Here is a 26,981-nt window from a genome sequence, read left to right as displayed (position 1 = left end):
CAGTTGTCTTCATGTTGATTTTGTTGGGCTAAAGGGTTGCCTTTGGTTTCCCATGTCTATGTCTTTCTAAGGTAAAATGGCTTAACAGCACTTAATTTAGGGCGTGCAATTTACACAAAATGCGCATATAGACAACATATGCAGAGCACAGTAGGCTAGAGTGTAGCCTATATAGCCCAGCTGCCCAAAGATAAAGTGGAGGAACTGTGGAGGTTTTTGAGATTTTCACGTGGCTAAAATTCAAACATTGAATGCCATCTCGCTATTATTATGGAGCTTTTTATTACATTTTTATTACTGGGGTTTCCGGATAAGCTATGACTACACTTCCGGTATGGTAGCGTAGGCCTAGCCTGTAAATTAGATTACTTTATGCTTAGATCAAGAGCGTTTTGCTAAAAATATTAGCGACCCAATAGGGTCTAACGGTATTCTTCCAGCTTTTTTTAATTATTTTTTACAATTCAATATGTGCAAATTCAATATGCTATTTTTTGTCCAAATATTTATTCTTAACTTCAACTCCTGGCCACCATCTTGTCCCGTAAACAAAGCCAATCAGCCTTGCTCTTTTTTGTAGACAAGGTCAATCAGTTAATAGTTTATGAGCCACTGATTTCAGTTGCACATATTAATGTTGATACATAATACTACAAAGATACAAAATTACTTTCAGTGTTCATTTGTTTTTTTCGTACGTTTGCCACCGTGATGAAACAACTGGCCGGTCGTCCATTGGGAGCTTGCGCATTGGCTACTGGATCTCTACCACCATGGTGAACGTGTTACGTCACAGCTCGAGAGCACGGATGTGTGTGTGTGAGAGTGAGAGAGAGAGAGAGAGAGAGAGGGGGGGGGGGGGGGAGCAGAGAGGACAGTGTGTGTGTGTATGTGTGGGCTAAGAGAGGGTGAGAATGGAAGTGTGATCGAAAAAGGTAGAAGAAGTCAAGGAAACAGACAGGAAGAGAGAGAAAGTGTCACGCCTTTGCTCTCAGTGCGCGAATCACACATCCTAAACATTTTCGCGCAAACTTGCAGAGAGTTGTCCTTACCGGCGCGCGGACCGCGCTCGAGGTGAGAGCGAGCGAGAGAGAAAAGAAATATTTATGTATATCTCCTGGATGGCGGACTCCCGCTTCCCTCGAGCTGGCGGGCCGGGAATCACGCGCCATTGAAGAGGGGGGTGGTGGGTGGAGGTGGGGGGTGATAGTGTGCATGCGCTTTGGCTCCACTGCGTGCACACTCGGGTCGGTCGATGTGAGCACAGTGGCGTGGCTCTCGGCCTCCATTTGCCAGTTTGTGTTTATGTTCGAGGGATTCTCCGAGGCCCTTTTAACGGCGACGGCGACGTGCAACAGTTGGAGCTTCGCCGCTGAACGATACTGTTGCCTCGCTGCGGTCGGCCACGAGGTACCGAAGCGACGCTGAAAGGTGAGGCTTTAGTGAAACCTGCAACTTTTCCAACTTGGTGAGTGGTGGAGCGGGCGGCCTTCCTTCTCCGCGGTGTGTGAGGAAGAAAGAGCTGCTGGTTTAACAACTTAAATTCTTAACGCCGCTTCTTATTGCAGGGAGTGAAATAGTTATACGGGAGTGACGCTGGGAGTTTATATTGTAAACATGGAGGTGATAAGCCGTTTTAGGCTCTCGTTGTGGTGTTTAACACCTTTAGACTTGAAGCATCCGTGTGCCGGCGTGACAATGTGATTAGGAAATTAGAGGAGGGGGGTTAGGACAACAACAAAAAGGGGTTACCTTTATAGTTTCTGGTGTGCCGTTGACCAAGATCATTTCTCTTGGCTTTCAAGGTACAAACGGTGTTAGTGGTTCATCCTTGTTTAAAATGTAGGGCTGTTTTTCCGTCCGTGTCCTGAGCTGGAAGCCCATTGGTCAGTCATACTGAAGTGGTCTCCTGCAATGCAAAGTCCACTTTTCCCCACAGGGCCACGAGAAATTGTTCAAATGATCTGAGCGCTTTTTGATTGTTTATATTTGTAGTATTCGTCTTGAATGGTGTGATGGTGGCTTCAGGAGTTCTTGCGTAGGAGCATTTAACATGTAGTTTAAAATAATCTTATTAGTCTGTTAAAAATTTAGAAATATACGAGTTTTACTTCAGTTTTAGAGACAGAGCAGGTCTTTTAAATGTAGTTTTACATTTTTAACCAAAATAAATAAATAAATAAAAAACCTAGAGATCATCAGAGGAGCACACATAACCCAAGGTTGTAAATAAATTATGTTCCGTCCCCAATTAAGTTTCTAATTTATTTTTCAGGGTATTTGGGGACAGGATGTGCCTTTCTGAAAAACAAAACAAAAAAACACCCCTTGATTAGTGATTTTGTTATTTTTACAGTATGGTCCTGATGAACACAAAGGGACGTTTTTATGATTCGTGCAGATCAGATGTCTTGAAATTTGGTCTGGTTTGCTTACAAAACATTCAAACAGCCGGCAGTCACAGAAACTAGTGGCCGGAGATCATTTAATTTTGACACGATATCAAGTCTTTACACCTAAGATGAGCTACATTCATCTCGAGTCTTCATTTGATTTCACAGTACTTGTGTCAGCGCCTTGAATAATGCCTGTGTCTTTAAGCAGCCCAGTATATGCTGGACTTGTCATTTGTAACACTTACTGTTGCAACACCCTATAGCGATTAGCCAATTCTCAGTAGTGCTGAACAGAGATCTGCTGAGGTGAACATCAGTATATTTTGTTGTTGTTATTATTGTTTACTTCACCATTTCGTGTATGGTAAACAAACACATCTTCACAATAATAAAGTAGCTGAACAGTTTACGAGTCTTTTATCTCTCCATCAGGCCATCTTTGAACATTTTTAGGGACAAACTGATGAGGTACAGCAGATAAACATCGGCAACCGCCATTGGTTAATGTCTTCTTTTTTCAAGTATCAGTCAGATATCAGTCAGCAAGAGCAAAAACCACTGCTCTTTAGATGCATCGGTGCATCCCTGTTTGGCTTCTTTAAGTAAACACACATTTTCAGCGGTCTCTGAGTTGATTGGCACATTTTGGTTGTAATCATTTCTGAATGCAAAGTCTTTACATTTCTGGGTGCAGCTTTCCAGGCTCCTCTTTCCTTCCTGCCACAGTTTGTTCTGCTTGGATGAGTTCTAATTGCATCCTCTCTGATCATTGTTTATATTATATTTGTTCTTCATTTTGTTTTTCTGTCTTTAAAATGAAATTCTGCTGGTTAGATTGTATCAATGTAATACATGTTGTACCTGTGAATGCTGTTATAGCGTACAAATAACGCTGTCTTTTTTTGTTTGTGTGTCAGGTGTCTCATGCAGTGTGATGATCAGAGCCACCGGTGATGTCCGCCTTAGACTCTGAGCTCCCACTCATGGAGGAAAACCAGGCAGTGGAAGGTGAGAAGGGCACCATGCTCAATGCGCCCTTCTCCGCTCCTCCTGCTTCCATTGCTTCTTCAGCTCCTCCGTTCCCAACCTTGACAAGACCTAATTTCACTAGTGATACAGTGAATGAGAGCAAAGCTGTCTCCATGGCGAGTAATGATTCCAGTGCTGCTGTTTCTTCACCTGCTGAAGCTAGCCCAGCTAAATCTGCAGTAACATCAGCTTCTACCTTAGAAGGAACTGTTGAAAAAAGCCCAGAAGCCTTGCATATAACATCCGCATCAGACTCCCTAACGTGCACGGAAACGAGCATCGTCAATATGCCTGAATCAACATCATGGTCATCTGCGTTGCCCGCGACCACATTTGGCAACACGGACATGGAAAAAGACTTTCCTGCGGTGCTGACCTTCAAAGGTGTCAGTGTTGTTTTGGAAAACAACAACGTGTGGAAGCAGTTCTACAAGTGTGGGACCGAGATGATTCTCACTAAGCAGGGCCGACGCATGTTCCCGTACTGCCGATACCGCTTGACTGGCCTGGATCCCAATCAGCAGTACAGTCTGGTCCTGTCCATAGTCCCATCGGGTCAGTACAGGTACCGCTGGAGTGCATCCAGATGGGAAGTCACCGGGCGAGCAGAACATCAAAACCAAGGTCTGATCCGGGCATTTTCACACCATTACTCACCCTGTCGCGGCTCAGATTGGATGAACAGCTTGGTGTCCTTCTACAAGCTCAAACTGACCAATAACTCCCAAGACCAGGATGGTCATATAATCTTACACTCCATGCATCGCTACATTCCTAGGCTTCACATAATACCTGTTCCAGATGGAGGCATGCCCACAGCTGACAAGCCTGTAGTTATGGGACATGAAAGCATGACTTTTACTTTTCCACAAACTGAATTTATGGCTGTGACGACGTATCAGAACTTTCGGATTACCCAGCTGAAAATTAATCACAACCCGTTTGCAAAGGGATTTAGGGAGGACGGGAACAACCCCCGTCTGAACAGAATTGCTAGAGAGGCTCAAGCTATTGTGAAGACGGAATACCAGCCCACAGTGATCGAACCTGCCGAACCCAGTGAAAACCAGGAGGAGGTACTGGATCTGAGGTGGGTTTTGTGTTGTTTCTTCCTTTGTTTTAACATTGGCAAATTGCTGTGTTGTCACAGCAAAAAAAATCGAGAAATGCGTTTTTGGTATTGACACACTGTTACTAACTATTATACTTTTATGTGAGTGCTATACTTTTGTGTTGTTGTGATGGAGTCTAGGTAATTATAAGTGCACGAGTAACTGAACATTTATATTCTATGCATTTAATTGACCTAAAAATCCTACATGATCAAACGGATCACTTAAAGACAACTAAACTGACCAACCACTTTGTTAGTTACACTTCGTTAGTACTGGGTTGGACTCCCCTTATCCTTCAGAACTGCCTTAATTCTTCATGGCAGCAAGGTGCTGGAAACATTCCTCAGAAATTTTGGTCTATATTGGCATGATGGTATCACGTATAGCCCCTTTCTACTGTACCTACTCTGGTTGGTTTGGCTTGGCACACCTCAACTTGTTTTTTGGGGTTTTTCATTAGGTGCTAGCATCTAGTACCAGGTATATTTTTTTAGTACCTACTCTGCCGGGGATCCGAGCAGTCTTGGGTGATTAAAAATATGACGTCAACAAACTGCATGCAACCAACTGGCCCTTCAGTGACATCGTTCAGTGAGTCATGAGGGTGTCTCCTTACGAAAATCCAAACCACTATTTTTTTTAAACTTGACAATGAGGGAAATGGCTACACAAAAAACACCTTGTTTCCTAAGTCTGCCAAAAAGACATACAAACAGCGAGTATACCATTGCTTCAACGTCCTCCTTTGTAGTGGCATTCGTGTAGCATACAAATGACATCGTGGGACTTTTGGCCGCATTGCTGTAACGACCACATGCACATTAGATTGTACTCAAATGTAATGGAAAACAACCAAAACAGAGTCGAGTCGAGCCTTGCGAAGCCTAGTAGGTGCTAGTGGAAAAGGGGTAATAGTTGCTGCAGATGTGTCTGCTGCACGTCCACCCAAATTTGCTCTGCTGGATTGCGATCTGGTCATTGCCATGTTCAAGAAACTAGTCTGAGATGATTTGTGAAATACGGCGGCCCTGGTCTGCTCAGAAAAAAAATCCCCAGACCGTTACACCACCATCAGGAGCAGTGACAATTATCAGACCAGGTAGTGTTTTTCCAGGCTTCTAGTGTCCAATTGGCACTTGGCAGTCAGTGTGTTGTGCTTCAAGGTTTGACATGTCGTGCATTCAGAGATGCTCTTCTGCATGTGTTTGGCTTCCTGTCAGCTTAAAGCAGTCTTTCCATTCTCCTCTGACCTTTGACATCATTGAGGCATTTTCCACCCAGAGAGCTTGCACTCACTGGATTATTTTCAATTTTTTTGGGCCATTCTCTGTAAATCCTAGAGATAGGTGTGTGGGAAAATTCTCTATAGGTCAGTATTTTCTGGAATACTCAGACCAGCCATTCTGGCACCAACAACCATGCATCATTCAAAGTCAAAGTCACTTTTCTTCCCCATTCTGACGCTTGGTTTGAACTTCCAGTGGGTAGACTTGACCATTTCCACATGCCTAAATGCATTGAGTAGCTATCATGCGATTGGCTGTTTAGATGTTTGTTTTACTGAGCAAGTGAACAGGTTTCCCCAATGAAGTGGCCGATGAGTCTATAAACTCATAGTGTGTGTGTGTGTTACATAGAATACACCACAGTGGAACAGCACGCGGTGAATCGCTGCAAAAAACGTCTGCAGCGTATAAACTCAGAATATTTGCACAAGTTCTGATTCATTTATTTTGCAACTCTTCAAATTTAATTGAGGAAATACTTTATATAATAATACAAATATTGCAGTTGTCTTGAATGCAATATAAAAGTATAATAATCAGAACATTTTTGCAAGCTGTTTGTATTGGATTGCATGCATTATTAATTTCTTACTTGACTGCCTCATTAGGTGTAGGAATTTGTGAAATTGCCAGATAAACAGCTGGAAACAGCTTATTAAAATGCCACTGCCACATGCTGCTCCACCTCAAATGAAAGGATTTTGCACTGAGATCATGATTAAATCCACTTGTTTGGTATCAATAACCAATATTAACTTTTATGTGTCTTACAGTGCAAACAGTCAAAATGACTCTGCTTCTCTATCAAATGTGCAAGAGACCCGATTGGTACTGAAGCCCATAATGTCTAAACCTGCTAGAAAAGATGAACCATATGTCCCCTGCATAAGAGGCAAACATGCTCTTGGTGATCTTGTGCTTGTTGCACCCAAGCAAGAAAGCGCTGCCACCAGTGTAGCCCCTGAGGTGCAGCAGGACTTAAAAGTATGGATGTCGCCTAAAGCAAGATCTGTGACTGCTAATTCCTTAACGTCTACCCCTGGATCATCACCTCGATTCTGTAAGAGGAGGAAGAAGATGAACAGACGTTGGTCAAATTCCCGGGGAAGAGAGTGTAAAACTGCAGCAGCCTCCTCCACAGTCGTCCACAGCCCATCACTGACAGGCGCTATGCAACCGGAGATGGATGATATAGAAGGCCTGCTGTTTGTGTCGTTCACCTCAAAGGTAAAACACTGAAAGTGATCGCATTGGATGCTCAGAGCACATCGGCATGTTTCCAGAAGGTGTAGTTTCATTTAATAAAGGGAGGAGTGGTTCCTTCAACATTCCACCTGATATCAAATAAATCTTTAAGCTTTAATGCTCTTTTATGTCACAGCAAGCTCTTGAGGTTCATGTCAGGAACAAGATGGTCAGTACCTCATCGTCAGCATCTCCGGCTTCCCTAACAACCCCAGCACCACCGACACAAACAAGCGACCAACGTGAGGATTTTCTTTCTTTCTTTCTTTCTTTCTTTCTTTCTTTCTTTCTTTCTTTCTTTCTTTCTTTCTTTCTTTCTTTCTTTCTTTCTTTCTCTTCAGTTAATTAAACTATGGAATAAATATTTTTGTGCCTTTTTTTTTATTAAAACCCTGTTTTTCTTTAAATATTATTGTGGAATCTTTAATATACATTTTTAATGTTGTTTGCCCGAATCTGAAATTGTATCTGTGGTGTTGACAGTGAACGTGAATCCAGAGACCGATGAGGCGAAGATGGCTCGTTTCGAGACTGCGCTGCTGAATGAGCTCAGAGTCCACAAACACAGACAAGTTATCCATCCCGTCTTGCAGGAGGGTGAGTATACAACGGGCATAGTCTTTCAAGTTGTTACCTAAGTTTTATAAAATAAACTAAAGCACAAGAAAACAACCCAAAACACTCTCACTGTTTTTACCGTTTCTCTCAGTGGGCTTGAAGTTGAGTTCCTTAGACCTCACTATGTCCATTGACCTGCAGTATTTGGGTGTTTCCCTCCCACTACCACCTCCAGAACACAGCAAGACCACCACTGTGTCTCCTGGTGGTAAGTTGGGCTGAATCTTTGACAGTTTGTGCATGTTTGATCGAGGTCCTTCGATTGCTTCTTTTGCACAATATCTTATGAGTAATTTGTCGTATGCTGTTGTCATAGTAAGAAAATAGGCGGACAAGTATTGCAGAAAACTAATCAACGCGAGACTTGTCAGAAAAGTCCTTTAAATGGTACAGTGACCTATGCAGTAGGTGGAGATGTCAGTGGCAAATTAGAGCGAGTCACATTAGACTTCTTGAATATGGTAAATGGCCTGTATTTGTATAGCGCTTTACTAGTCCCTAAGGACCCCAAAGCGCTTTACACATTCAGTCATCCACACACACATTCACACACTGGTGATGGCAGCTACATTGTAGCCACAGCCACCCTGGGGCGCACTGACAGAGGCGAGGCTGCCGGACACTGGCGCCACCGGGCCCTCTGACCACCACCAGTAGGCAACGGGTGAAGTGTCTTGCCCAAGGACACAACGACCGAGACTGTCCAAGCCAGGGCTCGAACCGGCAACCTTCCGATTACAAAGCGAACTCCCAACCCTTGAGCCACGATCGATATGATCAATACTATATAAAACAAGTTTTTCTGCGTTTTTTAACAACTGCTTGGTGCAGTCACAAAGCTACACAGCAAGTGGTTATATCTACATTTGGCGCAGTTATAAGCCCACTAATAATATTTCATCTAAACTTCATGCTCAGCAGGTTTGTGCATGTTTGGTAAGGTGTCTCTGATAGTAATGTGACAAGTGCAGTTTCCTCCAGACACATTTTTTTTTTAAATCTTCTGATATTGTAACAGTTATACATTCCTTTGTTGCATCTTAACTGAACTACTGTAATGCAATGTATGCCGGACTTAGTCAATCATCTCTTGCTCATTTACAATTAGTCCAAAATGCTGCAGCCAGATTCTTGACTGGAAAAAGAGAGATGTTATTACTCCAGCTGTTTTTAAGTCTTCTGTCAAACTTTTGGAAACTGCTGATTTCTGGAACTGTGATTGGACGATTAGTTGCTTTTGGGTTATTTCATGTAAAAACTCTGAATACAGCAGGATGTTTTCAGGAACCCATTTATTTTAGTGTAAAGCAGGCTTTTAAAGGGATTTTAAATTTATAAATGTGCCGTGCCCCTCTCCTCACCCCTGAACTGGTTACGGCAGACAGCTATCCCTCTCTGAGCCTAGTTCTGGGGGAGTTTCTTCCTGTTTAAAGGGAGTTTTTCCTTCCCACTCTCACCAAGTGCTTGCTCATAAGACGACACCTAATTGTTCCAGGTTTCTCTCTTTTATTATAGAATCTTTAGCTTCTAATATAAAGTATCTCGAGGTGACTGTTGTTGTGATTTGGCACGATAACTGCTGTGAGCAGTGAATTAGTTATCACAACTTTTTAATTCTTTATGCCTTTTAGGAAAGCTTGCACTAGCTTCAAAGCAGACTAACTCAGTTCATATTGACTAACTTGGGGAATTGGTGTGCCATGGATGGTTTATTCTTCGATTTAAAGCAAGTTTGATTCATGTGTCTGATTGCAATATACTGGTGAAGCGCTTAGTGCTGCTGGTCACTTATTAGGAGAATTTAGCAAATTATTGAAAACCGAAGCATGGAAAGTCTCCCAGTCTTAACTAGAGATCTATTTTTAAAGTACTGAGTGTGGCCCTAAGATTCGGTGTGTTGAATTTAGCTGCTTTTCTGTTTCTTTCCAGTAAAGTAAAGAACTTCATACATGATCACATGCAGCGGCATTGTAAGAAGATGTTTTAACAGCTTTATTGGAATGAATTAAACTCACAAAAGTACAAAAAGCACCATTTCCCCGGGTGCTTATCGGTACTCCTGTAATAAGGAGTCGGGTACTGACTGGAATTTTAAACATCCTCTGTACCCTTCACCAGCTTCAAACATTCAAGCCAAAGTGATGACAGCCATCACTGCTGACATCGGCTGCTATGACGCAGAGACCGAAAAGCTAGTTGGAAATCTCAGATTCTTTTTTAGAAGTTGAGATTTGTTGTGTGGGTTTTCAAAGGGTGTGTGTCATATGAGGTTGCAGATCTTTCTTGATGAGTTTGTCAGTCATGCCACATTAAACCTTCGCATAATGTCAAGACAGAAGTGATTAGGTGATGGCTCTTGGGCGATCAGATAAGAAAAGAACAGCTGAACTTGAAGGAGTACAATTTTCTCTTCAGCAAAGAGAATAAAATTGGCATCAAATTCTGATTAAAATTTGTGTTTCTGCTGCAGAACTCAGGCTGGCATTGTTAAAACATAATAGTGTGCTGTGACCTGTAACTAAAGGCATTATGTTTGCTGCACAGATGAGGCACTACCCTTCATCTCCAGAACGGGAAAGACAAGTGACATGACGAAAATAAAGGGGTGGAAAAACAAGTTCGTAAAAGCCAAGGAAACATCGTCTTCCAACGGTGAAGGTAAGGGCTGCTCGTCATATTGTTGCTGCAATGTTCCTTTTATCATGCCGTGGGATTAGTGTAGTCATTCTAATTACCAAAAGATTAACTGAGCTGAAACCAGCTGAAAGTACTTGTGTCTGATTCATTATTCTTCCTCAATAAATTAAAGTCCCTTTCTTCTTTCTCTCTAAAAGGATTACAAAAGAACCTCTCTGCCTTCTGCAGCAACATGTTGGATGAGTACTTGGAAAGCGAAGCTCAGCAAATCAGCGAGCGCGCCGCTGCTTTCTCTACAAACCCAGAAGGCTCGGTGTCCTATCAGCTGCCCGCTAAAAGCTCCAGCTATGTAAAGACCCTGGACAGCGTTCTCAAGCATCGAAAGGCTCCTTCGAAATTCCCGGTGGGGGCCAACAGGCCTTGTCCCCTATCCCACAAACCACTGCTCTATTCTGCTCTGACGTCACCTGCTCCTCCGCTGGCCACGCCAGCAGCCCCCCATCAAGCAGGAGCTAAATTCACATTCCAGGCTGCGTCCTCGCTGAGGCAGCCGAGTGATGCTTGTGGTTCTAGTAATACCCAGAATCAGGGAGTTTCACAGAGGTAAGGATATATTTTAAATTTAGTCACATTTGATCACATGTTTTGTGTTCTGAATTTGATTGGCTACTGATGTGGCTAAAGGTTATTTGAGTTGAGAATCGATACTTTGTTGCAATAGTAAGAATTTATAATTCCTCTAAGGTGACATTTCTCATAAAATAGATGCAACAAAACCAAAGATTTTTCATTTCAAAATGGGAAAAATGCCACGATGATCACTGATACTGACTTTTTGTATTTGTATTTATGAAAGCCCTCTAAATATACTGATTTACTGTAGTTACCTACATTGTTTTGTAGGTAACTACAGTACAGGTTTAGTATTAGTTGATGCTTTTCAAAACCCAGCTGCAAGTTTTATGCAAGTTTTATCATTTGTCATTTACCAGCTTAAAGTGAATTTCAACTCTCCACCTGCACTCTCAGGGCTTTCTTTCTTTTGTGACTTTAATGCACTTTAAATTATTCTTCAATTTATCCACCAAAAGCTTTTTACCCCTCAGCCATAAAAGGCCGATGGGATATTGTCGTCACCCTGACGGTTGGGTGGGTGGTGTGGACACCCAGGTTTGTGAAAGGGATAACTCAAGAACTTGTCTACGTAGGATTTTAAAACCATACCATAGGTGAATCTGCTAAAAGTCCCAGAGGAGTTTGAATCTCAGTTTGACCTTGGTCTGAAGGTCACAGTTAGAGGTCAATTTTTCTATTTAAAAAAAAAAGAAAGAAAAAAAAGCAGGAAGTCACCTAGGATTGGGACTTTTCCATTAGTACCTACTAAGATCGACTCGCCACAACTTGACTTGACAATCAAATAGCACCTAATTTGTATGGTCGACACTCTCATGACTCATCGAATGATGCCACTGACCAGGCAATCGGTGGCATGCAGTCTGACGATGTCACATTTTAGTACCTGCTTGGATCACTTGGAACTCCGGCCGAGCAGGTACTATTTTAGTACTTGGTACCAGGTGCTATGACCTAATGGAAAACCATGGCGAACTCGTGAGTCGATCTGAGTAGGAACTAATGGAAAGGGGCTTATTAGGAGTGGTAGCAACAACAACAGAGAGGTAACACTGACAGCCATCAGTATTTTTTCCACTAGTTGTTTATGAGTTTCACAAAACTACGGCGTTATAGTAGACTGTTTTCGAACAATGTAGAATCCATAGTATCTATTAAATTGATATTAGAATTGTATTTATAGAAATATAATTAATAAAATTATTAGAAAGAGGGGGAAAAAAACAAAATGTTACATTTTGAGTCATGAACTATTTTGCACTTTTTAAGTCCATTCACTTTTTTTTTTATCAGTTTGTTTGGGTGGTTATACATCTTTATTTATTTTTTTAATCAAAGGTTATAATATCCATCCATTTTCTTCTCACCCATACTGTAGTTTTTGGGTTATCCAAATCCAGCCACATCCAGTGAAAATGACTGCAGTTATTGATCGTGCAATCCCCCTTTTCACCACTACATTGGCGGGCATATACATAGGCTTCCTTGCTTTGTAATTAGTCCTGTAGCTGTAGTTTTGCTTCACATCAGTACATCTTTTCAATGAACAATTCTTCTCATTTCATGTTTCTTCCCCAGGTTGTCAGAGATGAGCTTTGGTCAGAACCAGGGGCCGATGTCCAAACCTTCGGGGCTCACCAAGTTCCAGCACAAGCTGCTGGAAATGGAGACGGCAGCTTTGAACCAGGGCCTCAGCAGAACACAGCTGACTACAGAGAGGCTGTCAGCTGCTCTGACTGTGTTACTGACAAAACAGGTATGTAGCATGTTTGTCCTCTGCAGGAAGTGTAGGAATGTCAGTGACGACTTCATTGTTTCATTCTGTAGTGATGTTTTTCAAAGTCTCCCTGGCTTTTATAATATCAAATGTAAAGGAGGTACATTAAAGAAAAGCACACAAAGTGATTTTTCAAACTCTTTTGATGACTCTCACTTCTCATTTTAACCAGACGCAGCCCAGCCAGATCTTGAAAGTGCCCCCTTCTCCAAATAAAGTTGCTGGACCTGAATGTGGTCAAGAGTTCTGCAGACTCGGCTGTGTGTGTTCCAGTCTGCAGCACCTGAACAGAGGCCATCTCCACTGCAGGCGGCCTGAATGCATGTTTGGCTGTGCCTGCTTCAAACGCAAGATCACTAAGCAGACGTCCACAGGGGAGAGCCAAGAACATCCTGTTTACTGTAAGATCGAGTTCAAGTTATTTCAGTATCATTTGTGTGTTGTTGACGATTTTTCCCCTGATTCTGACCGCAGTCTTTCAGAGTCTTTCTTTGCTCAGTTTGGTCACAAGTGTTAATGAGATACTTTTTGCCCTCCCCAGCGATGACTAATATGGAACATGTGGTCCAGCCCCGCCAAGGCTCACATGCTAATAAACTGTGGAAGCGTAATGGCAGTGATGAGGATCCAGAAGCAGTTTTTGTTCCAAAAATTGCACCCCTCCATGTGGTTACACCAAAGGTCCAAAGACGCAACAGTGTATTTCCACAACCGGTAAAATAAAATTGCTTTTTTTTTTTTTTTAATTAAATGCTGATGCTGAAGATTGTTATTTTGCCATATTGATAATTGCTAAGTTTGTCAATTGCAAAAAACAAAGCAAATAAGTTTTTCTTTGTATTTGTTTACAATTTGTCCTGTAATCTCATTAAAAAGAGACTAAAATCTTCATTGCAGATACGTGAAGAAGACAAGGATCCAGTGTATAAATATTTGGAGAGCATGATGACATGTGCTCGTGTAAGAGAGTTCAATAGCAAGCCGCCTCCTCAAGTCACCATAGAGCCTAAGATCTTTGCACCAAACGCCCCAACAAAACCACAAAAAACCACTGACAAGTACTACAGCACTTTACCAACTGTCAACAAAGCAGGTAAGAAAAATAGCTGCACTGTAGTGAAGTGGGATATTAAAGGTGTTTGTAGTTGTTTAAAAACATATTTCCCTGTAACCTCCAGGTGAAAACGCATCTCAGGAAACTGCATGTAGTGAAGTAGGAGCAAGGAAGCAAATACAGATCCAGTCAGTGTGTCGGTGGCAGAACGACCAGAGGATGATCCTGGAGGCTTTATGTCAGCGGATGAATCGTGATCAGCTTTCCCAGCGTTTCTACATTGGTCCTTACCGCATCTGGCCAATCAGCAAGATCATTATGCGGAAGCCCAGCGGCTCCATCGTCACCTACCAGGTACTGAAGATTTGGGTATAGACTATATTAGAAAGAGTTACCCACTGGATTGTGAAATCATGTTTTGATGCCTAAACTCAGGAGCAGTTGTATTTAGTTGTATTAGGCAGTACAAACAATATGTGCAGGCTATGTGTGCTCACACCTTACCATGCCTATAATAACCCTTAATGCTGTTTAAATGGATGGGTTTTTGAAAAAAAATCACTCTTTACAGTTTGGGTGTAGTTAGCTACAGAACCAAAAATGTATTTATTTTTTGGGCCTTTTTACGGTTTTATTTGAAAGGGTACAGTGAAGAGTGACAGGAAAGCAGAAGGCGAGAGAGACGGGAAAACATGCAAAGGGCTGCATGTCGGATTCGAACCCGGGCCGGTCGCTCTCAGCCATGCGGCATATGGTTGCCTGCTAATTCCGCTGAGCTAAGTGGGCGACTGTTGTTGTGATTTGGTGCAATATAAAGAAAATTAAACTGATTCTGCTTTAAAGTCTGACATTTTAACATCGGCATCTATTGAGTTTGACCAGCTTTGGAAGATGGCCTCAGATGGTCCTTGTGGTTACTACTGTTTGGGCACTTCCCATGTTGCAGTGGCTTCCTCAGTGGCTGCTATCTGTTGGGTGCCTAATAATCCTGCTTTTGACTGTTGGAACATTTGTCCTCACTTTCTTTGCTTTGTTGCTTTTTCGTGTGATGACGTGATGTACGGCGTTCTCTACAGTTCTGTACTTTTTTTTTTTCTATAGGTGCAAATTAGCAAACCATCAAAAGCCAGTGATTGTGATGATGATGATGATGATGAATGTGACAGTGATGAGGAAATGCATACCAGTAAAGGCCTTGATGAGAACACTGATGCAGAGGAGGAAGATGGCCAAATCGAAGAGCCGCAGATGTGGTTTGGAGTGACACCCTTTCTGAGTGGAGTGATGCCTGCAGGAACGCTGAGAGCCGAGAGAAAACCTGCTGGTTACCAAGCACCTGGACTTATACAGGTAAGGGCTTTGTAAAGTTGGATCAAATACATCCATGTGCCTGGGAATTTTTAAATTCTCCGTTACAGATTGTCACTGGAAAAAATTTGCACTGAGGTTTGGATGTTGAAGGGGGAAAAAATGTGATTTGCATTCAGTAATTGGATTTATCCTTTGGAAAAGATAACAGTGTGTGGCTATTTAAGGACTAACAAACACACAGCTACACCAGCTGAAATATACAGATACTTTCTAAAATATACATATGCATTCCTTCCACTGCAGGTAAATGGCAAATCCTACAATCAGGCCAGACTGCAGCTTGGAAAGATGGGATCTTTGCATCCAGCTAACCGCCTTGCTGCCTACGTCACAGGACGACTAAATGCTTCAGTTGATGTTCCTCAGAAAAATTCTCAGAAATCAGACTCTACACATAAAACCAGCACCAGCACTGTAAAAGTTGCAAGCTCATTAGTCAGTCCAAGTATCGCTGCAAGGAAAACTACTGATCTGAAGACACTAACGCCGTCACCAGGTAAGCTTGTCTCTCTGTTGCTAGACCACAGCAGAGGCACTTTGTTTTACATACCTGATCTGCTTTATTCAAAACTACCACCTCCTAAATGTGCTGCCTGTTCTTCCCTTTCTCTGGCTTTCTAGTGAAAATCAGAATTCATTTAAAAATCACATACAAAGCCTTAAATGGTTCAGGTCCTTTTTCTGCAGCAGTGCTAGAGCTGACTGTGCTTTTGAGGTTGTAGCGGCTAAATTTTGAAACTCACTTCCTCAGCCCATCACGTCGGTTAAATCAGCGGTTTGCCTTTTGACTGCTGAAAACTCATTTTAGCTTTTCCTTGGTTCATCACCCATTCCTGTAATTCACACCGAATACTTGCATGTAAGTGTGTGTGCATATAAACCAATAGAGATACTATGCACGAGGTTTGTTTTTATTCAAACTGTGAAGCAATTTGTAACTGCGTGCTTAAGATATTCGCTGTCTTTATCATCGTCTTAAAGGACGTGATGCTGAAAAACAGGACAGTGTGTTTGGAAAGGCTCTTAGTAAATGTGGTTTTTCACGTGTTCTAGCTGAGCAGAAGCTAAAACTGTTTTTAGTATAGTCATGTGAAAAAAGTCCACCACTTTTATGTCCGAGATTTAGTGCATAATAAAACATTTGATTCTTACCAGGCTATAAAATTCTGAAATACCGCCTCACATGAATAGCAGAAATATGTGTGAAAAGCTAAGTACACCCAATCATACAGTAACTTGAAGTAATTGATCTCTGTGTGTCTTTACCAGTATCCCACGTTGCTGTGGAGGAATTTTGCCCCACTCGTTTTTACAGTGTTGCTTCAGTTCATTGAGCATTCATTTATGCACAGCTCTCTTAAGTTCCCATCACAGCGATCCAATCATGTTGAGGTCTAGACTTTGATTGGGTTAGTGCAACACCCTGATTTTTTTGTTTTCAGTCATTCTGCTGTAAATGACAGTGCTGGGGATCATTGTCCTGTTGCATGACTCAGTTTTGGCCGAGTTTTAGCTGTTAGACAGATGGCCTCACGTTTGACTCTGGAATACTTTGGTATACAGAGAAGTTCAGGGTTGACTTAGTGACTCCAAAGCACTCAGGTCCTGTGTAGAGATGGGAATTGATAAGAATTTAGCGATTCCGATTCCTTATTGATTCTCATTGGCTCCACTTTGAGTCACCACCACCTCTAAGCAGCGTATCAAAGACATTACATTTATGCAAATTAATTACATGCTGAGTGTTCAAATCTTTGTGAATTTTGGAGATTTTTGTTGTGATCAGTGTTGGGGTCATTCTTTTTTTTTTTTTAAAGTAATTATTGCATATATGCAGAACACTTTTCTTAAAACTAATGCAGTACGGTAGTTAATTACACCCACGATAAAAACAGTCGTTATACTACTCGTTACGTTGCTTTCATGTTACTCTCTAAAATGATCTGAAACACACTGTCTCATAACTGCCATTTAAAAATATAAACATACAGGCTACAACCCCACACACCAACACAAATACCTATCCCGATGAGGACAAGTGTGATCTTTCTCTTAGTATTTAGGTACGTACACAAAGCCGACAGCACAAGTCAAAGATGAAAACCAGTACAGATTTTAAAGCGGTTGTCATGGTGATTCTACTGTAGAAACATGAGCCGGTAGAAACTGAGGTCATCAGTTTGTTACCTGTTGAAGTTCAGCAGTGGCTTGTTTCTGTCCTAGAGCAGTCTCCACTTTACAATCGCACTCTCAGCCTTTTGTGCAATGAAAATAAAATAATGTCCATATCCACTATTTTCCAGTTCTCTACAAGAACCGATTCTCAATTCCAATTCCTGCAAAACAATACCAAATTACCACCCCTACACCACCATGCTTGTCAGTTGGTATTTGGTTTAGGCTAAACATGGTGCTGTGGTTTATGACAATCAGCATCTCCACTTTGATCTTTCCATTCCCATTGTTCCTTGTGGTTTGTTCAGATGCAACTTCACAAACTTGAGCTGTGCTGCCATGTTCTTTTTAGAGAGAAAATCCTTTTTCACCACAACCCTCCCAAACAAGCCATGACAGTATTTGTTGTACTGTCATGAACTACTTGCAGTTTCTCCGATCATTGCACAGTCTGACCTTAGGGTGAATTTTCTGAGATATCTACTCCTGGGGCCTGTTCTTCATACCTCGCTAAGTAAGTTAGCTGGATTAGATTGTTGACGATTTCGCGTGATCCTGGATCGTTCGGTTCCCCGAAGCTCATCCGGGACTTGCTGTCATAGCAACAGAGCCGTAAGCGTAAACCTGCTCGGGAGCAGGTTTACTTTATGTAAACAGGATTAGATCGCGGCCACGCAGGTATGTCCGCTTCATTTATACGAAAGCAACAGCGATATTCCACCACTGTTTCACCATAAATAAATAACATCAATGTAACTAAAGATAATGCAGCACTTGATCCATTTATTGATTTCACACAGATACATACAGGTCATTTCCTAAAAAAGGGAAATGTACTATTAACATTCTATTACATGTATGTGATTATTACAGATGTAATTCATATTTCAGAGTAGTAATTGTAAATTACTTCGTGTAATCAAGATGGGAGACCACGGCTATAAAAGCGAAGGTGGATTTGGGAAGCCTGTCGCAGCCATGTCCTGTCCGTATACGTGAGCCACCCATTGCGGAAGGTGCAAGATTGATAAGGAGAGTCCTCAGAATTCAGCGTATATTGCGGGATAGACAGGATCCTTTAGCTCAGCGCGACAGTGTGCTCATTGAGAGATATCGATATTCCCGTGAGGGTATTATTTACTTAACCAACTTGTTGACGAGGGGGTGCAGGACCACCACCTGTCTTTTTTTGCTCTGCCCTTTTCTTGGTTGCTGTTATGAACAAACTAACAGACTATTACAGGGTCCCTTGCCAAGAGACGAAAAGCAATATAAGAGCAATATATTACCATTCTGTAGAATACTCCTGTATTTCACTTTTACTTGTTCCCATGTTCTTGTGGGTCCTGTTGTGGCTCTAATGTGAAAGGGGATATAATATAACATATTATAATATAATATAATGCCATATGATATTGGACAATATAGTGTCATATGATAGATCTACCCTACCGCCTACTGGTGTTGGCCAGAGGGGCCGATGGCGCGATATGGCAGCCTGGCTACAACCGTAGCTGCCTCCACCAGTGTGTGAATGTGGGAGTGAATGAATAGTGGTATCGTACAGCGCTTTGGGTGCCTTGGAAAGCGCTATATAAACCCAATCCATTATTATTATTATTATTAAATTACCTACGAGTTTGATTTGTCAGCAACTTTCTGCCACCCCTCTCTCCTTGCTTTTGCAGCCTTTGCAGTGTTCTCTTGCGTTTTAATTAAACTCTGAAACTCCTGAAATCCCTCAATCAAGAGTTCTTGCTCTGCTGCCGGAAAATACCGAGCACGCCCCTTCGACATTTTCGCCGACCAATCAGCGGGTTGCTGATCAATGTTTCTACTATCGATGCGTAGCCCCTTTTACGACACCCAGTGATGTCACATTACTGCGTCCAGATGTACTAATCGTCAACAGCAGGTGTGTTCGGGGAACCGGATTAGCGAGATCACGGTTAGCGCGATAGTTTGGTCTTGGATGTGTCATTTGATCTTGGATGTAGTAAGCGACGTACGAAGAACAGGCCCTTGGAAAGATTGACAGCTGTCTTTGATGTTTTCTACTTGTAAATAATCATTCTTACTGTAGAATCATGGTCTTTTAAGCCATCAGAGACTGATGGGGAACAGTTGGTTCTCTAAGGTGATTGCTGATGTCTCTCCTCCTTGGAATTGTGAATGCGCTAGACCTGCAAACTACCAAACCTTCTGCTTTTATAGAGGTGCTCAACCTTACTGATGATCTGTTAATAAAGTGCCTTTGGTTATCAGCAAATGGCTTCTTCTCTTAGTTTTGATCGAAGCAGTAAAAGAGTACTTACGCTTTTTTAGTTTGCTTTTCCTTCTTAGCTTAATTTTTGTTGAATAAATAATAGGACAGTGTAAGATGTCAGCTGGGGTTGTATTTATATAACATTAAGTTGTGGTAAGGACCAGATGATTTGTTAAAGCATTAGAATTGATAGAGGGTAGATGAACCTCAAGAAGTGACATCAGCTTAATCAAATAGAATAGAAGTAAACATGTATCGCTAAAAACACAGTTTTGTTAAAATAATGCAAATATTATCATCTCATCATGCTGAACTAGTTTTTTCTTTTTTTCAGTTTTCTTATTCCCTCCATGCCTCCAGAGCAAGGGACGCATCTCATTGGGGCAACAGTCACAGAAATCATCCAACATCAGCTCTGTCCAATCACTTTCCTCAGGCCAACACAACTCAGACTCTTCCTTCCAGAGCAGCTCCTCCTCCTCGCCTGTCTCGCTCACCGTCTCACAATCACTGAAAAGCCCCAGCTTTTTAGGACAGAGTGGAACCTATTCTTTCAGGATCTGCCCTCCGTCCAACCAGGGCACCGGAGGACAGAAGCTACCTGGTGTCTCCCTGCCCGGGGGCTTTACCCTCATTCAGCTCCCAGCGCCCGGAGCTGATGATGCAGCACAACAGTCAGGACATCTAAAAGCATCAAACATGGCGAACAATGATGTCCTGTTACAAAAAGACGGTGCAGCTGGGTGTCCTGCTGCGGACACAGTGAACGCAGTCAAGAGCTCTTTAAGCAGCAAATTAGCAGAGCCCGGCTCCTCCCCTGAGCTGGTTTGTGATGGGAAGATCCCGTCAGACGAGGGCGATGAGGCCAACGGCAAGCAGGCAGAATCAAACCTAGACATCGCTTCAGACACAAGTTCCTACTCATCAGACAGTGAAGGAGAGGGAGACGAAGATGTAAGTTTGAGAATTACACTTGTTTTTTATTTTCTTTGAGTGCTTAGTGATTTATTTTAATGGAAGGCCCTCTAAACTGTAAGTGGACAATGGTTTATTATAAATGTAAAGATAAAAAAATCAGCTGTCAGCTCATAGAAACAAATCAGTCCAACTTTAAATACATGTAAAATTTAAACTGGGTGCAAAAATTCAAATTGGTTCATCTTTAACTCTAATTATAAAAACACTAAATTGCTTTAGAAAATATGAAAAAGTAGTCGGCCTAATCCTGACGTTGTTTGAAAAAGCTCATCATGAATGATGTTGTCTTCAGGATGAGACGGTGGATGTTGAGACTGTAGAAGAAGTGAAACAACAGATGGCCATCGCTAAACTGAAGAAAGCTCTTTCCAAGGGAGTACTGCAATCACGGTAATAAAAAATGAACATCTGGATGTTGAAATTAAAGCATAAAATTGTTATTTACCGTCACAGCTGAAATTTGTTTATCATCATTTAGAGATTCCAGAGAAGATTTGGGATCATTTTTGGAACTCGACTCCCAGGTAAGACAAGCGCCAGCTTAGACCGCCATATTTAATTGCCCTCACTTTATATAGCTATAGTAGGAACACAGTTCTTTGTATTATAAGGCAGTATGTATAGTGTGTTTTGAGTTTTCACTGCATCTCCTCCAGGATCTCATTGATTGTGGTGAGACAAAAACCAAAAAGAGGCGCGAGAACCACACAGTGCTAGAACGGCTGAGAAGATCGGAACAGCGAAACCTCTTCGATAAACTCCAGGCTGTCCTACGGAGTGACCCAAGAGCTCCCAGGCTCCGCCTCCTGTCATTGGTTAGTTCTGCATGCTGCATTTTTCCTTCTAAAGTGGAAACTGCAAGACAACTAATGGGAAAATGTAATTCCACTGAAGGTTGTGTGCACTTTCTACTACTTTTTAATACTTTTTATCACAATAACAAGGTCATGTTCTCATTAAGTTGTCCAGAAAGATAAACGTAGATTTGAGTTCCTGTCAATGGAAAAACATGTGGGAGTTTCCTCTGGTCCGAATCAGTTTGAGTTTGTAAACTTGTAAATTGTTGCTAGCACGTACAGACCTTTGCATATATATGTAGCACCGTCTCCCCCCCCCTCAGGTTGTCCCCTTCATCTTATGCCACCAACATGAGAAAACGAATCCCACAACTGTCACATTTAGATTCAGAAGCCACTACACTGAAAGGAATACATGGGCCGCACATGTGGTCACAGAGCACAAATAAAAATAAGAGTAAAGGAAGCTTGCAGAGGAAAAATTATATGGTGATAGTTAATTAATTTTACTGGGTCAAATTCTCCTTAAATATGACACACTTGTGGTTTAGTTTTTACATTTTTTTAAACGTTTTAAAAAATCAGTTTTACAGTGAAGTCTTTTTAGTTTAGGGTTTTTTGTTTGTTTGTTTGTTTGTTTGTTTGTTTGTTTGTTTGTTTGGTTGGTTGGTTGGTTGGTTGGTTGGTTGGTTGGTTGGTTTTATGGGCCCATATTCAGCAAAAGAAAGTTCTCTTTTTTAATCTTTACTCAGACTTGTTTAAACATTTGTTTGGTTGCCCCCTTCCGGATTTTCTATGTTTTTGTATGTTTTTCAAACTTAAATGTTTTAGATCACAAAATAAATTTAAATATTAGACAAAGATAACACAAATAAACACAGGATGCCATTTCTAAATAAAGGTGTTTATTATTAAGGGGGGAAAAATGTAAACTTACATGGCCCAAGAAATAACTGTGGTAATCACATCTTTGGAAGGCTGCGTTCAATTTCTCTCGCCACACCCAGGCCTGATAACTGTTCTTAACTCATTCACTGCCAGCCATTGGCAGTGAATGAGTTAAACCCATTGACTCATTCACTGCAATTGACGGCTATAGACGTCAATGGCAGTGAATGAGGTAATCAAGAAATCACTTAAATAGAGCCTGTGTGACAAAGCGGAGAAGACCAAAAGATCCTCAAAAGCCAGACATCATGCCATGATCCGAGGAAATTCAGGAACAAATGAGAAACATGGTAATTGAGATCTCGCAGTCTGGAAAAGGTTAGAAAGACATTTCTAAAGCTGTGGGACTCCAGCGAAGCACACAAATGGTAAACCTACCCTGGAATTACCAATCAACCAAGATTACACAAGAGCCCAGGGACGCCTCATCCAAGCTCTTGCTGAGCAAAAAGAACATAAAGGATCATCTTAGTTTTGCCTCTTTTGGAAAAAAACAAACAAACTCTGGACTGATGAGACAACAGGTGAACTTTTTGGAAGGTGTGTATCCAATTATATCTGGTGTCAAACTAACATGAAGGTGTTTTAAGAAAAGGAACATACAAACAGTAAAATATGGTGGTGGTTGTGTAATGGTCTGGGGGTGTTTAGCTGCCTCAGCAAAATGCCATCTACCAAAACATCCTGAAAGAGAATGTCCGAGCAGCTGTTCGTGACCTCAAGCTGAAGCACACACGGGTTCTGCAGTAGGACAGTGACCCAAAACACAGCAGCAATACCACCTCTGATTGGCTTAAGAAAAACAAAATGAAGACTGTGGAGTGGCCGGGCCAAAGTCCTGACCTGAATCCGACTGAGATCCTGTGGCATGACCCTAAAAAGGCGACTTATGCTCAAAACCCCTCCGATGTGCTTGAATTGCAACAATTCTGCAAAGATGAGTGGGCCAAAATTTCTCCACAGCGCTGTAAAAGACTCATTGCCAATTACTGCAAACGCTTGATTGTAGTTGTTGTGCTAAGGCTGGGCCAACCAGTTATTAGGTCTAGAGGGCAATCATTTTTTCACACCAGGTCATGTAGGTTTTGATTTTTTTCCCCCTTAATAATAAACACCTTCATTTAGAAACTGCATTTTGTGTTTACTTGTGTTGTCTTTGTCAACTATTTAAGTTTGTTTGATGAAAACATAGGAAATCAGGAAGGGGGCAAACACTTTTTCGCAGATCTGTAGGTGTGAGTTTTTGGCCTCACCGTCAACACTCGTTTTTGCCATTTTGTGTTTTTTAGGCCCAGAAAGAAATTCAGAGCCTGGTTAGGACCTCCAAACATCTAGAACAGGCAAAGAAGATGCTGACGCAGATACAGTCGGGCTATGTAGAGACACTCTCTCAGTTGTCTGGTATGTACACTCTGTGTTAATGCACCTTTTCTTGCCCTGTATTGGTTTTTGTACTGTTTGAATGCACTGAGTTTGCATGGAGAATAACTCGAAGCTTGCTATCCAGCACTTGTGTACGACATCCTGCTCTTGTGTCAACATAGAGACTTGATCGCCAGCAGATCTGCTTGTCACTAACTTTCTGTTTTTTCAAATATAACATTTTTAGGAAAGTCTCAAAATGTGATCAGGCACAAACTAAAGGAGGTGTGCGAAAAACAGAAAAGGAAAGAGAAGACGGTGAAGTGGACGCCTTTCTTTTCCCACCTGCTACAGTCCAGAGCCGCTTTACTACAAGCCAGTGCTCCCAAGTCTAACCCCACGCCCTCATCTTCAGTACAGCCTGACGTCGGGGCTCCTTCTCAGGCTAACACAGCCACAACTCCACACAATTTAAAAACGATGATAACCCTGCTCCAGCCTCTCATGCGAAAAGCTCCAACTGAATCCTGTCCAAAGACACCTGTATCTAAACTTGTGCCTCTGCTGGTATCCTCTCCAGCTCAGGTTGCGAACGCTGCACCCCGGTCCCAGGTGAAAATTGAGCAAGGTGACCATGTGGCCTCAGTCCAAGAGAAAAAGTCTCCATCAAACTTAGAAGTCAAACAGAAAGTTTCTGGAGAGCCAGACCAGGCTACTGGTTCCCACATTTCCAGTTCCCAAACAGATCAGCAGTCTCAAGACCCGCCCGGTAAAGCTTCACCTCAGGCCCCCACAGCCAAAGAAGGAGCCTCACCTGTATCCCCAACAGCTAACTGCACCAGCACCAAGGTTCACACTCCAAAGCCTCTGGCTCTTCCTCTTATTCGCTCCAAGACTGGCAGGCTCATACTTCCCTCATGTCTGAAACCAAGTAAGCACTTTGATCAGTTAATACACCAAATTTAAATGATCTTCCATTTAAATGTGTTACTATAATATTATTGCATATGTTTGTGTTTTTATCTTAAAGTTGGCCAAGGCTTCTATACACTCATGGTCATGAAACCCAGGAAGAATGAAGAGGAAGGTGATGCTAGCTCTTCAGCTAAGATGAAGCTATTTGAGCCATCAGACGCTACCATATCTGCATCAGACCTGCCTTTGGATTCGGAAACTGGGCATAACCTCAAGAGCAAAACGGCATCTTCAGATTCCGATTCGAAAGTTTCGGGTGTAATTTCCCCCCAGGCTGAGCTTGCCACCCTTAACAAATCAATGTTTGTGCCTTCAGTGGATCTTAAAGCTACAGAAAACAACAGTGAGGGCAGCACAGGTGCAGGCATGAGCACAACTCTTCCAGCTGCCCACTTGAGGTTTAATCGTGTGTGTTCTGTCAAGTCCGAGGCCGATCCAAGCCTTCCAGAAGCCCGTCGAGGAAGGGGCAGGCCTCGAAGGAACCCTGCAAGTACTGCTGTGGGTGAAAAGGAAAAGTGTAGTGTGATAGAAGAGACCAATAAATGTGTCAGCAAAGGTGAAATATCTGTGCTGCTTGAAGAGAAACAAAGTAAAAAAATTACTTTGGAAGAGACCAAGAAGGAAGCTGAGGGCCTCGCAGGCAATGTCGGTAAAGTAGCAGATATTCCTGTGCCAGTCAAACGACCCAGAGGAAGGCCTCCGAAAAGAAAGTCGGCACCAGTTAAGCGTCCTGCAAGTAGTCCCCTCAGATCCAGCTCTAAGAAACTTAAATGCAATCCCTCCGCTAAGGCAACTGAAAGCCCTACCACCAAGACGTCGAGGCCTTTAACACGCGGTGCTTTAGGAAAAGACTTCCCCAGCGCAAAGAAACGGTCCTGGATAGACGTAGAAAAAGAACTGGAACCTGACCTAGAATTTGCATAGTTGTAACAAACGTCCTTTCACTACAAAAACGAATCTACGCTCTGAGAGTCTCACACTGAAATCTCACTCATGACTAAAGATGTCTTCACATGTGAACTCTGGACTCCGAATCACATCGGAGCCTTTGTGAAAGTCGTCTCTTCTCACATGTACAACACGGCAGGAGGCGGTTTGCTTCAGACACCTTCTCATTGTTAGGTTTAAGTGAAAGCGCTGCCTGGGACCAAGCAGGTAAGGGTGCATCCACCTGCCCTCTATGCTATTCTCACATGGGCACAGTTGATTGAAGCAGGAGTTTTTGTTCTGGGAAGCTGGTTGTAAAAGACTAATTTGTGTGTAAATGAACTAAGGATGCAGCATCTTTTTCTAACATCATCTTCACAGTCTTACTTGAAGTTTCTCTGCTTTCTGCTGATATTGGCAGCTCGAGTCACGTGTGTCAATGAAAGTGTCACCAAATGTGCCTGTCTGAAAAAGCCAAAGGATCAGGGCCACGGATAATAACTGCTGCTCTTTTCTGAACTCAGTGGACTTCTTTCATAATGTAGAGAAAGGCTGATTTATTTTTTTTTGTATAAATGATAAAACGGCATTAAGAGACCTGCTGAATGTATTCATGAAATGAATCAGTTTTGATATCAATATTTTCCAGCAATGAATGATCTTTAAATATGACCAACTTTTAGGTGGAGTATCGAGATGTATTTGAATTATGTTTAACTTTGAGCGATTCTTCACTGAACTCTCTTATGCAAAATAAAACTATACAGATATGTTCTGCGATCCAGCATTTTAAGCCTTACAATGTAAGCTGAGTGTCTGTTCCCAGCTGGATGATGCACAGCTTTAACTCTATCACGTCTTAAAAGGTGTAATTTTTCAATGGGTGCTAGATAATGTGTTACTAATCTGTTACTAATGCAGTAAAGCTCATCAGTAGTTGCACTTTAAATGTTTTTTTTTGGTAGAAATCACCCGTGTTGTCTCCTGTTTGCATTAACCTGTAACGTAACACATTAAATCAGCATTATAAAGTCATCTTTGAATAAGTCAGTACACATAAACCTGATGTTTTGGAAGCGATGCAAGACGTGTAGCTGCGGTAGACGTGTACCTAATGTAAATAGATTCTGTGAATATTGTGGGTTTTTTTTTTAATTGCATAACAGTTTGTCTTTGGATGATATCGAAACACTGGTTATCTTATCTCAGTCTGAGTGAATTCAATGCATTTATTGTCCCATCCTTCACTTAAAATACCACCATTTTTGCTTTGTTTGATGTCTTCAAGCCAAAATGTGGCTGATTTCATGTGAATGGTGATGTAACGGCATCTCTTCTTGGAAATAAAACCGTTTGTGTTCCTTGTTTTCAGACATCTGTCACAAATAACTT

At 41.9% G+C, this 26,981-nt stretch overlaps 1 protein-coding gene across 3 annotated transcripts; it reads left to right on the top strand.

Annotated features, from left to right (window-relative positions):
• The first annotated feature begins 1,205 nt into the window (after window positions 1-1,205).
• mgab (MAX dimerization protein MGA b) lies at window positions 1,206-26,960 on the top strand. Of its 3 annotated transcripts, XR_015124973.1 has the most exons (23): window positions 1,206-1,431; window positions 3,314-4,515; window positions 6,600-7,053; window positions 7,208-7,313; window positions 7,555-7,668; window positions 7,781-7,897; window positions 10,234-10,347; window positions 10,524-10,929; window positions 12,538-12,715; window positions 12,909-13,137; window positions 13,278-13,450; window positions 13,634-13,829; window positions 13,915-14,144; window positions 14,892-15,140; window positions 15,405-15,657; window positions 19,937-20,556; window positions 20,873-20,970; window positions 21,059-21,104; window positions 21,237-21,395; window positions 23,615-23,726; window positions 23,935-24,618; window positions 24,718-25,817; window positions 26,011-26,960. XR_015124973.1 is itself a non-coding variant. In XM_086263384.1 (22 exons), exons 2-22 carry the CDS (start codon window positions 3,350-3,352, stop codon window positions 25,584-25,586), a joined length of 6,573 nt encoding a protein of 2,190 aa, XP_086119510.1. In that variant the 5' UTR covers window positions 1,206-1,431; window positions 3,314-3,349; the 3' UTR covers window positions 25,587-26,960. The 3 variants fall into 3 exon arrangements, 2 of the variants coding, with proteins under 2 accessions (XP_086119510.1, XP_086119511.1); XM_086263384.1 differs by having other exon boundaries at window positions 24,718-26,960; XM_086263385.1 differs by lacking the exon at window positions 7,781-7,897 and having other exon boundaries at window positions 24,718-26,960.
• The last annotated feature ends 21 nt before the right edge of the window (window positions 26,961-26,981 follow it).

This window comes from Aulonocara sp. 'chitande type north' Nkhata Bay, linkage group LG15 (assembly GCF_057382095.1).
Source record: "Aulonocara sp. 'chitande type north' Nkhata Bay isolate Kocher_YH1m ecotype deep benthic linkage group LG15, A_spYH_male_GT1.1, whole genome shotgun sequence".
In the NCBI taxonomy this organism is placed as follows: domain Eukaryota; kingdom Metazoa; phylum Chordata; class Actinopteri; order Cichliformes; family Cichlidae; genus Aulonocara; species Aulonocara sp. 'chitande type north' Nkhata Bay.
The sequence above is the reverse complement of the archived record's forward strand: the minus strand, read 5'-3'. Positions and strand labels throughout refer to the sequence as shown.

Coding starts and splice junctions, on each gene's coding strand:
- mgab (XM_086263384.1), top strand. CDS start 3,350: ATGTCCGCCTTAGACTCTGAGCTCCCACTCATGGAGGAAAACCAGGCA. Junction 13,451..13,633: donor ACAGTGTATTTCCACAACCG/GTAAAATAAAAT, acceptor TCTTCATTGCAG/ATACGTGAAGAAGACAAGGA. Junction 13,830..13,914: donor ACCAACTGTCAACAAAGCAG/GTAAGAAAAATA, acceptor TGTAACCTCCAG/GTGAAAACGCATCTCAGGAA.